At 41.3% G+C, this 14,465-nt stretch overlaps 1 protein-coding gene across 2 annotated transcripts in view; it reads right to left on the bottom strand.

Annotated features, from left to right (window-relative positions):
• Positions 1 to 10,844, bottom strand: part of NSF (N-ethylmaleimide sensitive factor, vesicle fusing ATPase) — a 143,118-nt gene extending 132,274 nt beyond the window's left edge. Inside the window, exon 1 of one of the 2 annotated variants that reach the window (XM_057715741.1) lies at positions 10,715 to 10,844. In XM_057715741.1, coding sequence (XP_057571724.1) covers positions 10,715 to 10,726 — 12 coding nt within the window. In that variant the 5' untranslated portion in view covers positions 10,727 to 10,844. Of the gene's footprint in view, positions 1 to 6,085; positions 6,208 to 10,714 lie in introns of those variants that run through there. The other variant, XM_057715742.1, reaches the window with a different exon arrangement.
• Positions 10,845 to 14,465: the final 3,621 nt, after the last annotated feature.

Raw genomic sequence — 14,465 nt, 5'->3', positions numbered from 1 at the left:
TGCAAGAGATGCTCAATTAACAATGAAGTAGGGCTTCCTAAGTAGCACAGTGGTTAGGAATCCGCCTGCCAATGCAGGGGGCACAGGTTTGATCCCTGCTCCAAGAAGATCCCACATACTGCGGAGCAACTAAGCCCATGCGCCACAACTATTAAGCCTGCACTCTAGAGCCCGTGAGCCACAACTATTGAGCCCATGTGCTGCAACTACTGAAGCCCATGCGCCTAGAGCCCATGCTGTGCTCCACAACAAGAGAAGCCACCGCAATGAGGAGCTCACGCACCACAGTGAAGAGTAGCCCACTCTCACCGCAACTAAAGAAAGCCTGCGCACAGCAAAAAAAGACCCAACACAGCCAATAAAATAAATAAATTTATTTTTTAAAAAAATGAAGTAGTGACTGTTTTTAATATTTTTGGAATACTGAATTAAAATAAAATATTCATTAAAAATGTAAGATATAAAATACCAAGAAACAAACACCATGTACCTACCACCTTGTTTAAGAAAAAGAACATTACCATTTCTTTAAATCAACTTTTTCTTAAAGAAAACATACATATAGAAAAGTACAGACATTGTGTTTGGCTCAATGAATTTCTACAAAGTGAACACGCCCAGGGTAACCAACACCCAGTCAAAGAAAGAGAACATTAAAACATCCCCTAATGCCCCCTCCTAGTCACTAGTCCTTCACCCCCAACCACAGATAACCTCTACCAGAGATAGAAATCAGATGAGATTAGCCTGTCGAAAACTTTATATAAATGGAATCATATAGCATGTATTATTTCGTGTCTGACTTCTACCCATCAATATTATGATTGTAAGACTCATCCATGTTGTTGCATGTAGCAACAGTTCATTTTCCTCACTTTTTATAGCATATAATTATATGAATATACCACCATTATTTATCCATGAGTTGTTTCCAGTTTCTAATTAGGAATACTGTTGCTAATAACATGTCCATACATCTCTTGAATAATATATGTATGCATTTCTCTTTGATATCTATATTCCCTGCCCCCCACCCCCACATACAACCCCTCCAGAAGAACTGCTGGATCACAGGCTTACATGCACATGTTCAGCTTTAGGGAACTCTGCCTAAAGTATACAAAGTGGTGTTTTGATATAATTATACTTTGTGTAATGATTACCACAGCAAGCTAACTAACATATCCATCACCTCACAAAGTTACCACTTCATGTGGGGGGGTGGGAGTAAGAACACTTAAGATCTACTGTCTTAGCACACTTCCCTGGTGGTCCAGTGGTTAAGACGCTGCACTTCCAACACAGGTGGTGCGGGTTTGATCCCTGATCCGGAACTAAAATCCTGCAAGCCCCGCAACAGAAAAAAAAAAAAAAAGAAAAGAAAGACCTGCTATCTCAGCAAATTTCAAGAATGTAATATCTTTTCATTAACTATAGTTGCCACGCTATCTAGCATTTCAAATATTTTCCATGGAAAGGTCAGTCAAGGTACTTAATTCTCTACACTGCAGGAAATAACTTATGCTTTCTTAAATGTCTGAAAATTGGATATAGGTGAAGGTATTAAAGGAAAGACAAGACAATAACAGTGAAATCTAGAAATAACAAGGTTGAGTATACATTTGGAAGGAAATCCGGGGAAAAAAATCTTCAACAATTTATAAGAAACTAAATTGGAAAGCTCAAAATCCTAAGTCAATGGTCCTCAACTTTAGCATACACCAGGAGCACCTGGAGAACTGTTAAGGGGCTGCAGGCGCCCCACCTCCAGAGTTTCTAATTTAATCAACCTGGGTGGGGCCCGAGACGCTGCCCATATAACAAGTTCTCAGGTGATGTTGATTAGCTGGTCTGCAGACTCCACTTTGAGAATCATTCTACTAAAAGAAATAAACTTCATAAAAACAGAAATAATGGCAGGTTCATTTCCTTCTACAATAGAAGAGAAGAAAATATGGAAAAGAGGCTTCAATAATGTTCTCGGTCCATTTCATCCTTTAACTTGGTAGAAGTTTATGATTAAGTTTATTTTGATGCTGGATAGGTGCATCCAATTGATTGGAAGTCCATGTAAACAAAAGTTATCAGACTCAATATCTGCAGATTAAGAGAAACGACAGTATCAGAGGCCAGCAGCTATTTAAAGCTAGATCTATGCTATGTTATTAACGACTTGGATAACAGAATAAACAACAGTTGAGTATTCAATAGTTGGCAGAGAACATAACATTAAAATCCAACCACAAACACTGTCCAAAATGATAACTAAGGTACTCAGAAATAAACGGTCATTCATCCATTCAACAATCATCTACTACGTAACACTTCTATGCCAGGTTCTGTTCTAAACAGTGGGATGTAAGTCTGCTATCATCTCACAAAATTTTGTCAAGATTATTCTCTAGGAGAAAAGTAACTAGGATAACTAAATTGTTTTAATCTCCCCACACAGATGTTTTTTGGAAGACCCAAAATTAGTGATAATTTTTATTTTCAATGCTTGTGAAACTAAGTAAGAAAATGTTTGTTCATATGCACATAACACTAAAAACACTTTACACTTTTAAAAAATCACCAGTGATGGGAATTCCCTGCCGGTCCAAGGGTTAGATCTCTGCGCTTTCACTGCCGAGGACCTAGGTTCAATCTCTGGTAGGGGAACTAAGATCCCTCAAGCTACCAGGGTCAAAAATAAATTAATGAAAAGTAAATAAATAATCCACCAGTGAACTCCTAAAATTATCTTTAATATTTAGTGATTTTAAAAAGTGAATGTTGGATTTCAAAAATTACAACTTATTTCTTACTTTATAATTTTCACACATTCTCCATTACCAAAGATCTACATAGCTGTGCAAAATACATCAGAACTTTAGCACTTCATTCCAAATTTAGCAAAAGACTAAAACACGCTGCATTACTCATAAACAGCTGATGCTAATTCGTTTGATTCCAAATCTATGGAGCACAAAGTTGCAATAAATTATTAGCACTCTTTGGCTTAATGGCAAAAAATAGGAAGGAAGGAAGGAAGGAAGGGAGGGAGAGAGGGAGGGAAGAAAATCAGCTTCTCAGCTTCCTAGAGTAATTCAGCTAAATTATTGAAATAATCTTTGTATCTGTCCTTATAAAATACTATAAGGAAAAAATGTAGGTCAAAATCAATGGCAAGAGATAAATTTAAATATAATTTTTTTTAAAGGAAAAGGGATTATGTTGCTCCTAAAATTCATATGGAAAAGGGCTAAGAAATGCCAAATGAAAAAAAATGAGGGGGCTAACCCTACCAGATAGCAGGAATAATTTTAAAAGTATGGTAATTAAAACAGTGGTATCGGGGACTTCCCTGGTAGTGCAGTGGTTAAGGATCTGCCTGCCAACGCAGGTAACATGGGTTTAATCCCTGCTCCACATGCCACAGAGCAACTAAGCCCGTGTGCCACAAACTACTGAGCCTGAGCTCCTAGAGCCCATGCTCCGCAACAAGAAGCCACCGCAATGAGAAGCCCAAGCACCGCAACGAAGAGTAGCCCCCACTTGCCACAACTAGAGAAAGCCCGCACGCAGCAACGAAGACCCAACACAGCCAAAACCAAAACAAACCAAAAACCACCACCACCAACAAAAAAACTGTGGAATTGGTGCACAAAGAGACAAACAGAATAGAGTCCAGACTTAGAGTGGATATAAAACAGAGGCAGCATTACAAACAGTGGGAGAAAGAATGGACTCAATACATGATACTGGGACAACTGGTTACACATATAGAAAAGATAAAATTAGCTTCCTAATTCACACCAAACAAAAATAAATTGCAGATGAATCAAACACCAAAATGTGAAAAGTAAACTACTAAACCTTTTAAAAGAAACTTTTTCTAACTTCAAGGTGGGAAAAGATTTCTTTTAAAACATACAAGTACACTAATCATAGAGGTTAAAAAAATGTGTAGTTATAACTACAATAAAATTTAAATCTAAAACTCTACAAACATGAAAAGATCTCCACTGAACAGCCCAAAAGAAAAAAATGGGCAAAGGATATGCAAAGGTAATTCACAGAAGAGTAAACTCCAATGACCAAATATGAAAAATGCTTAATCTCACTAGTAATCAGGGAAAAACGCAAATTAAACAATATTATTTTGCACTTATCACATCATAAAAATTAAACTGTCTGCAATATTAAGTGCTGGAGAGGACATGAGTAACAGGTACTCATACACTCCTGGTAAGACTGCAAACTGGTATAACCAGGTAAAGATAAAGGTAACTGATCACCTAGCAATTCTATGTAGCAACTCTACATGGGGTATATGTCCACGTCTCTAGACATATATCCTAAAGAAATGCTCACACACATACGTAAGGAGACATATACAAGAATGTGTGCGCCAGGAGAAATAAAATTGAAAACACCTAAATTGTCCTCCAATAAGAAAAAGAGATAATCGTGGTATATTTCCAAATAGACTACTACACAATAAACAGAATTAACTAGCTCTATGTAATATCAACATAATTAAACCTCAATCACAATTTTAAATGAAAAAATGCAGGTTGCAGAAGGAAATATACAGTATGACACCACTATATACATTTTTAAAACACACAAAATATATTAGTTATGGGCATAAACATACATAGATGTGAACAAAAAGGATTTATACAACTTCAGGGTAGTGGTTATTTCTGGGAAAGGTTAGTGGAATCAAGAAGGAATACAAAGGAAATTCAATTGGCTCTGCAAGGTTTTATTTCTAAAAGTTAGGATATAAAGCAAACATCACAATACGTAAACACTTTTACAATCTGGATGGTGAGCACATGGATATACCTGTACTATTTGCTGTACTTTTCAGCATGCTTGAAATCTCTTAAGGCATATATGAATTATTCTTGTTTAAAATGCATAGAGCTAGAAATATAGTCACACAAGGAATATTTACTTTGCATCATAAAAAAATAAGTTGGAAATTATGAGTTTAAATCACTAGGAAGTTGAAGGCAGTGTAAGGTAGGTCTCAGAGCCCATTCAAGGGCATTAATACTGAAGTATGATAAAGGACCTCATCAAGAGATTGTTACCTAATACACCATACCCAGAATATGGACCCTTAAGAATAGCATTATAGCAAGTGACTAGTGTAATGCCAATGTAGCTGTTTCCAAGGATTAGCTGTTCTACCAATTAAAGAATTTTCAACAGTAAAACAATATACTTTCACCTTACACCTCTGCACCCTGACTTAAATACTTGAAAAAAGAATACATTCATCTTAAACATAAATTCCCCTGGGTTTCAGAAAGAAGAAGCTATTTGACAGTGCTTAAAGAATTCAGTTTTATTTTCTAAAATGTACTGCATTTGAAGATACGTTATAAAATCTCCAGTAGAGTGATACACAAAAACAATAACTACTGCATACAAGATTGCAGAAAGCTGGTATGCTCTGGACAGCAAAACTCTGATTTAGGAAATGGGACCACAAAACATTTTATATTATCTGTTTTGACTTGTGGTACTGCCCATGAGCTGTCCCCAACTTAGGACTTGTGTTCCAATGTGCAGGTTGGTTACTTGGTAAAGATGTCATTCACCCATAAAAATGTAGTAAACAGTTAGGTTTCTGGACTAGGCTACAAAAGCTTTTTCAATATACTGATACTAAATACACTAGCCTGACCTAGACAAAAGCCAGATTAGGTAAATTTTACCTCTAACATCTTTCTAAACCCCTTTCAAACACCTAAGAGAATTCTCTCCCTTAGATTTCTATTTAACATCACCTTAGTCCTATTTCTTAAAACAAATTACCTCCACCAGATGTAAGAATTTACGAAGAAAGTGCTCCATTGGTTTTATTTGCATTAATCTATGTGTATTTTCAGAAAGGGACTGCTAAATCTCCAGTAAGTGAGAATTCTAGCAATTTTAAAAGACAGAATACAAAAAAGTTCAGGCAATGTGGAAAGCCTATCTTTTTCTCTTTCCTTTTTCTTTAGGAGTGGGGTGACAGTGGTAGTCTAAGGGGCCTGGGAAGCAACACCATACAGAGTAGCTTTACTAAGGAGCCTCTCCCTACCTAGAGGAAGTGCTCCTCAGCTATTAGGGCTACATTTCATATTTTTTCCTCTGCTTCTGATTCCATGCTTCCAGAGCAGCTGCAGCATGAGAGTTCTGAAAGGTGGTGTGGGGGCCTGGGGCAGTGGCAGCCATCTGTACATGGAGGTCATTTGTAAATAAGCATCTATATTCAATGTAAGTAATAAGAATAACTTAAGAATCGCATTTATTACTAGCAAAAACTTAAAACAGCTGAGAAAACCTATTACCTAATCGAATCTTTTGAAAGGCCAAAAGGAACCAGATACGTTTAATTGATCATATTATAAAATGTATCCAACTTGTCAGTCCATATTTTTCTCATATAATAAATACGCTAAAACAATAATGACAAAAATTATTTTCTTTTAGGTTCTTCACTTTTAAGATTAGGGGCTTCAAAGTATTTTAGGGATTAACCAAGTTCTGATGACCTAGATGCTATATATTGAATAACACCACAGTTTATTCTTCAGTTTCCCAGATGGGCTAAATACGATGCTTTCTTTTTTGGCCAGGAAAAGCAAAGGACAAGACAAACAGTTACTAACGCTATCATCAGCAACACTGACACAACAGATCTACAATTACAGAGTGAACATAAATACCGTTTACAAGATGATGTCAGAATGCCAAAATTAGCTAAACCCATCAAAAGCAGTAATAACTCAAAATAGCTTTTCTCCCATAAAAAGGAAATACAGAACCCATTTTAAGAGAATTACAAGGCTGACTATTTGTTAAACATGGATAGGTAGTTGTCAGACAATTATGGCTATAGGAAGAAAAGATAAGACAACTGGAGATGGGCCAAAGGTGTTTAAATTTTCTGAAAGGTAGAAGCTAGTTTTTGAAAATCAAACTTTGACAGCAGGCTCTAAAAAGTTCCAGGTAAGGTAAATCTACTCTTCTTTATATCCTTGCAACTAAGTTGGTGAACCGACCAGAGTTCAAATGCTAACCCTGCTGCTTCTTGGCTGTGAATGTGGAAAGTTACTAAATTCCTCTCTCTGAGTAAAACAAAGTTAATACTACCTACCATGCAAGGGTGGTTTTGTGAGGATTAAGCGAGATATATTTGTAGTTAAGCAATGGTACCCAAAGCACACTGATGTGTGCCAGCTGAGAGGAGAGTCCCTAGCAGCAAGCTCAAGAGCTATTTCTGACCCCATCTTATTCTACCTTTTATCAATGGCTAGAATGGAGACACAGAAATCATGATTATTAAACCTACAGATGAAACAAAACTGGAAGAGAGCACTACTATGTTGCATAACGTGAAAGAATCAAGGAAACCTTCAACAGGTAGCAGAAATGGACCAAAAAAAAGGGAATTGTAAAGAGGAATAAATGTAAGGTCTTATACTTAGGTTCAATAAAACAACTGCACAATGCCTAGAATGCAGGGGAGGGGGGCTGATTCTAAAAGAACATGAGAGGTGTAACTGAAGGTTCACTATGGGCCAAGAGTGTGATTTACTGCAGAAAAAAGCAAATACAATTTTAGCCTGTATTAATAATGGTAGTGTACAGCTTAAGAGAATAATAGCTCAAGGATATTCTTCACTGATCACTGTGTTAGCCTCTTGAGCACATTTTAGAAGAAACACTGACAAAACAGAACATTTCCGAAGGAAGATAACCTAAACGATGAAGGGTTTGGAATATCGGATATCTGAGGAATTGGGGATGTTTAACTTGCAAAAGAGAAAATCTGAGGGAATATGTAACCTGTTTTCAAACAGCGAAGGAGCTATCATGTGGAAAAGGAACTGTGTTTAGTTCTACGCAGCTCTAAACAGCAGCAATGATATGTATAAAAATTACACGGAACCCCATATAAAAACGGCCTTTCTAACATGACATTAAAATGGGCTAGCCTTATGGCGATGCACCCTCTATCACTAGAGTATTCAAACACAGATTAGATTCATTTCCAACAAAAATGTACTGAGCACCTAGGCCCCAGACAGGTGCAAAGCACTGATGATGATAGTTAAAAACATGGTCTCTGCTTTCATGGAAAGTAAAGTCTAGTGGTATCGGCAAATAATCACACTAATAAATTTTAAATGACAGAGAGAAAAATCTCTAAGGAAAGGAAGACAGTTCTCCAAGGGCATATTAACAAAGGATCTTGACTTAGTGTGGGATCAGAACAAGCCTCCCTTGAGTAGCTGAGTGATCTATGAGTAGGAGGTAAATGGTTGGGAGCAGAACATCACAAAGAAAGGAAACAGCACATGCAAAGATCTTGTGGGAAGAGGTTCAAGGAATTGAAAGGCTTATATAACCTGAGCATAGAGAGCGAGGCGGTGAGTAGAGTTGCAGGAGCAGAACCACAAGGGCCCTTAAGCGCCCAGTTAAGGATTTGGTCTTCTCCCAAAAGTAATGAGATGCTACTGAGGGAGGGGTTTAAGTAGCAATGAGCATGAGAGGGAATAATCAATGTGGTGAATGGCATAAGGAGGCCACCTGGGAGCTTCCCGCAGTAGTCCAGGCCAGAAACAGCAGTAGTTTGGGAAAAGGAGGTGGAAATGAAGATGTAGAGAGGTGGACAGACTGGAGAGAGATTTAGGATGTTAAAATGAGAGAACCCATGTGACTAGTCCAGTGGGTGTTTTGGATATGGTTTAAAGCAGCAATGACCAAGCCAGAGTCTTTGGCCCTAATAATCAATAATACAATTTTCGGGGGGGGGGGGGGGGACAGAACTCAGTGATGAATTTTACTTGGGAGCAGATGATATGCTGAGAGAGAAGTATAAAGAATGATCCACTCCCCCTGTCCCCCCCACCCCCAGGTTTCCAGCCTACATAAGTGGATGGATTGTAATGTCCTTCACTGAAATAGGAAACGTTGTAAAAATACTAATTAGGTGCGCTAAGACCACGGGTTTGATTTTGAACAAGTTGAGTCTGAGGTGCCTTGGTTTTAGTCAGTTTGCCATCCTGATCTGGAACTTAAAGGATAGCTCTGGACGGGCAGTAAAATACTAAGAATCGTTGGCATATAGATAGTAGTTGAAGCTGGGCTTAGAAAAGATTGTCTGGGGAGAAAACAGAGAGTCAGGAGACAGCCTTGAGGAATATCTGCATTGAATAACAGAGTAGAGGAGGGTGAGTCTGCAAAAGAGCGGTCTGACAAAAAAAAAAAAAAAAGGAGGGAAGCTGAAGCCAAGGGAAGAGCGTTTTCCATGAAGAAGGCAGCAGTCAACAATGTCAAACGCTGTTGAGACATCAAGGAAGACAAGGAATGAAAAATGTCAATTAAGTTTAGGGGCACGTTTCATTGGGATGATAGGGCCAGAAATTAGGCTGCAGCGGGTTGAGGGGCGAGGAGGTGGAGAGCAAATGGGAGACAAATAAATGGAGACAACTCTATCAAGATTTCTGGCTGTAAAGTGTGAAGAGAAACGGTGAGAGCTGTGGGGGTGGGGGGAGGGTTTAAGGTGGGAAAAGCCTGAGTTTGTTCTTAAGAGGGAGCAGGTGAATGCCTAGGAATGGGGTTTCTTGGGGCGGGGGGAGGGGGGGTGGAGACAGAATCTGAAGCACAGGTGGAGGGAGTAGTTGTAGATAAAAGGTGAGGCTGTGGGGAAAAGAAGAGAAAGAGGCCTAATTAAATGACCTTTAAGGTCTCTTCTCACTCCAGAATCTCCTGACTTACAATTTCCTTTAGGGAGAATATTTGCGTGTATGTATAATCTATGCAAACTTATTCAAATATTCCAGCAGAAGTAAATCAGTCAAGCACATCCTTATCCCCTAATGACGCAGTTAACGTCCCCAGGTTTATGACCAGGGTAATCTCTGGGCAGGATCCATCCCTCAGAGAGGTTTTTGCTCCACGCACACTGCAGTACAGCACAGAATCAGCCCTATCTCCCCTCGCCAAACCCATACTACACCGCGATCTCAGAGGCTAAAGGAGGAAGTAAAATTTAAAACCCTGAAATTACACCATACCCTGCTGCATTCGAAACGACTGTCATTCATAAAAGCAAAACGCGACTCCCAAATCCAACCCCACTCCAAACTCAAGGCATCTGTGCCTGAGCCGGCAGTGACACGTCCCCCAGATGGCCGGGGTTTAACACTCAGAGTCATTTGCACCCCCTCCTCCGCTCCCAAGACCGTTTACTGTGAAGAACCAGAAACGGGTTCCTAATGGTCCCTGTCACAGCCCTTGCCCCAATGCAGCAGACGGATCCCCCGCCGTTATCCCAGAGGCGGCACCTAATAAGCCCTCGCAAGAGGGTGCGGAGAAACCCCTCGAGCCCTCAGAGCCGGCTGGGACGGCCCCGAGCCTGCGGCTATCCTGAGGCGAGGGGAACAAGCCCCAAGAGATGGAAAGGGAGAATTAAGGGAGACCTAGGAGACCCGGGTAGCGAGGGAGGTCTCCTCCCCTGGAGCTTCTAAGGGGGATGGAGTTTCTGAGGAGGGCTAATCCCCCTCCACCGCTGCCCCTTCCCACCCTCTGTGGCCTGCCGCCCTCTCCAATGCCCCCCATTAGCTCAGGCTCACTCCCCTCCCCGAGGCCGTCTGGACCTCCAGTTGCCCGCGAGCCCGGCACCCCCGCCTCGAGCCGCGACTCCGGGGCCGGCACTCACCCGGCCCGCCATCTTCGCGGACACGTCCGGCTCCGCCGCTGCAGCTCGGCGCTCGGAAGAGCCCGCCCCCGCCGCGCGCGCCCGCTGCCCGCCCTCGCGCAGGCGCGCAGCCGCCTTGACGCCGCCCGCGCGCCCCGCCGCGGCCCCGGCGCTTCGGCCCCGCAGTGCACGCGCGGGCTCGACTGCAGCCAGGGGCGGGGCGGCGGCGCCATTTTGAACGCGAGCTGCTAGGGGCCGGGGGGCTGCGGGGCTGCGGGGCTGCGGGGCTGCGGGGCTGCGGGGCTGCGGGGCTGCGGGGCTGCCGGGCTGCCGGGCTGCCGGGCTGCCGGGCTGCGGGGCTGCGGGGCTGCGGGGCTGCCGGGCTACCGGGCGGGGGGCCTGGGGGCTGGGACTCTTTCCAGTACGTGTCCGCTGGAGACTTTCTCCAAGGTTCCTTTTGCAAATCTCATCAAAACTGGCAGTTTGCGCCGAATTTTATAGCAAGGACTTTTGATACTTTTAATCACTGAGCTCCTGCTTATCTCTGTTTGCCCTTTAATGGCCTTTTAACTTGATGCTTCCAGACCCACTTAAGTAAATGAAATGAAAATGTACGTAAGAGCACCCAGCGTGGGTACTGGCCTTCCCCTTGGGAAGATTAATAATATGTAGTTGGTTCTGAATTCAAGTTCTGAGTGAATTCAGGTTTTTCTTTGTAGGCGGACTTGTTTCCTAGCCCCTGGAAGTGATGAACCGTGGCTTTTACATTTAGCTTTTGTGTAGCCTGGAACACTCAGGTTAAGATTTTCTTCAAATATATGAGTGAATTGTGATTGTATATCTTTATATATATTATATTAGTTTATTATTAAATACATTTATTTATAAAGATAATTTGTATCTCTGACAACCTTTGTCATTCCCCAGTGTTCGTTTTAGACGATCTATACACGGTGGAATTTGAATAAACTATGCCCTAAATTCGGCCTTTTTTGGGGGGGAGGGGTAGGAATTTTATTTATTTATTTATTGAACGTGTAAATATTTATTTATTTATTTATTTATGGCTACCTTGGGTCTTTTTTGCTGCCCCCGCGGGCTTTCTCTAGTTCTGGCGAGCAGGGGCTTCTCGTTGCAGTTGACTTCTCTTGTTGTTGGGCCTTTTTTTCTTTTTTTAACCTTGATATTTCCTTTCTACCATACCATTTCCTCAGAATAGAAAATAGTAACAGCTCTCTGCAAGGAGAGAGGTTCTCCCAAATAGGGGCTCTGATGCTTTTATTGCCTCCACTATCTAATATTTCTCTTTATATTTACAGAAGATAAGAATTAAGATGTGTTACCTTTTTCACAGTTAATTAGAAAAAATAGTTTTTTCCAACATGAGGAAAGCAAAGAAAGGATTAGAAGAGCTGGGCATGCTTTAGCGATTTAAAATGGAGAACTAATAACAAGTGACCTGAAGATGGGTGGAGGGGCAGGAGAGAAAAATCAGGTGAGTTAAATTCTCACACTGTCCCTGAGAACCAGAGTGTGCTGTTGAATAAATCAGATGTTAACTAAATCATCTATGAATCAGAGATTTTATCAGGAAGGACACGGACTAGTTGAACTCTGATCTATTAACTTGGAAAGATGTAAAAATAATTAGAATAGATTGGGGAGTCAGAAGGCTTAGATTCTTGTCCTTTTCCTTGCTCTGCTGTGACTCGCTCACCACCTCCCTTCACCTCTCTGAACCCCAGTTTCCTTATGTGAGAAGCAAGAGGTGTAATTGGATGAGCTTAACAGGTTGTCTTACATTTTTTGATACTTTGAATTTGAATCTATAAATCAAAGAGATTTTGCCCAAATAATTACCAGATCCAGAAGATGACATTGGCTCTCAGTACGATGATCTGATGTTATTTTCAAGGCCAGAGAACAAGCAAATGCATTGATCTCTACCACTGCTTTGTGTCTTGTTTTGCTAGGTAAGCTAAATTGCAAGTGAAAATGTCTTCAGTCTCTCTGACAAGGAGGAATGTTTATCATCTAGGAAAGCCAGGTTTGCTGGGTGCTGGAGAGGCTCCACTATGTCTGTTTACAAGCATATCTACCCATGATAAGGGGCTCTTTGTATCCTCTCACAAATGGTCTAAATTCATTAGAATCAAATGCACAGCCCTCTGCAGGGTCCACCAAAGAAATAATAGGCAGACAGGAGCTCCTGTCCTTGAGGTGCTTAGCACCCAGCTGGAGGGGAAGGATTCTGAGACATTACTCCAGGTTGCCACATGTCTGTGCGTCATCCCATCTGTGCCTCGCTCTAGTATTCAAGGTCGTCTTAGAAACAGTGGAACTGATTCTGCATCACCTTCTGAGCAATCGTTGCAGTTATGGTTGATAGACAACAAATATTTTTTTTCTGCCCCAAATCCATTCCTGTTTTTTTTGGTCACAGCTACCCCAGTTCATGCAGCCTTAAAAGCACTGTCAGACAAGGCACCTTGCCCTCCCATGGCCCAGGAGGGAGCATAGAATCCAGGCTCAGTCAATCAGATGCTCTCTCTCTCAAGCAACTGCAAACTGGACCATCCTGAGGAAGAAAGAAAATAGCAAGAACTGATTTACCCCAATGGTGATATCCTGAAAAGAGCATCCACTAATTATCTAGACTGGAATTTACGTGATTTCTGTCTTTGGCAAAATCTGGCTGTCTCTCTTTGTCTTGATTTCTGTCACTTAGTGTTTCCTCAAAAACAAAACAAACAAAACCTCAGCTTATCATTGATCCCTGAAGTCCTTTTAATATGCTTTCCTCTCATAGTGAGAAAATAGGTAAGACAGCTTACAATGATTTAAATTTAACCTAAAGTATAAATGTCTAAGGTCATTTCCTAAGGTCTGGAGGGCTTTTTGTGGGGAGAGGAGGTGGGTGATGTGGGACTAGGGATAGGCTTAGAGAGGAAGAGGGACTAGGTACCTGAAACGTAGGAGAGAAGATGATAACGTGATGAAACGGAGGTAGCAGTTCCAGGATGAAGAACAGTGAGGCATGTGGGGAGGGGGGTAAGGGTTTGACCAAGGTCAGCTCTTGCTGATTATAGCTACTCTGGGACCCACTGTGATGGTGTTAACCTGGCTGGGCCATGGTGCCCAGATACTTGGTCAAACATCATTGTGGATGTTTCCATGAGGGTATTTGGGGATAAGATTTACATTTAAATCAATGGACTTTGAGTCAAGCAGATTGCTCTTCATAATGTGGGTGGGCTTCATCTAATTGGCTGAAGGCCTGAATTGAACAAAAGGCTCATCTTTGCAGAGCAAGAGGGAATTCTCCAGCAGACCGCCTTTGGACTTGAACTGCAGGTCTTTCCTGAATCTCCAGCTTGCCAGTGTCCCCCATCAGATTTTTGGACTTGCCAAGCCTCCACAATCACATGAGTCAATTTCTTAAAATAAGTCTCTCTATATATACACATCCTGTTGGTTCTGTTTCTCTGGAGAACCCTGACTAATACCCTGTGTTTCCTGTCAGTAACAAGGAAGTGATTCCAGGCTTTCACCTAGTGAAACTTTGTACCACCTGTTGCTCGCTGATAGGTAACCAGCAGCTACAGGTGGAGGCCCAACTCAAAGTCTAGGACACCCCGTGGATATAATTCTATTAATATGTTCAAATTAGTTCTGATTAAACATCACTCAGTACGTGCTCCATTAGAATGGGGCTGAGTAACTTTTGGACATTTTGGTTGTAACAGGGAGGCTTAACTAGGGGGAAATAAAT

Source organism: Hippopotamus amphibius, chromosome 17, assembly GCF_030028045.1.
Source record: "Hippopotamus amphibius kiboko isolate mHipAmp2 chromosome 17, mHipAmp2.hap2, whole genome shotgun sequence".
Lineage (NCBI taxonomy): Eukaryota > Metazoa > Chordata > Mammalia > Artiodactyla > Hippopotamidae > Hippopotamus > Hippopotamus amphibius.
This window is presented reverse-complemented; position numbering and strand designations above follow the sequence as displayed.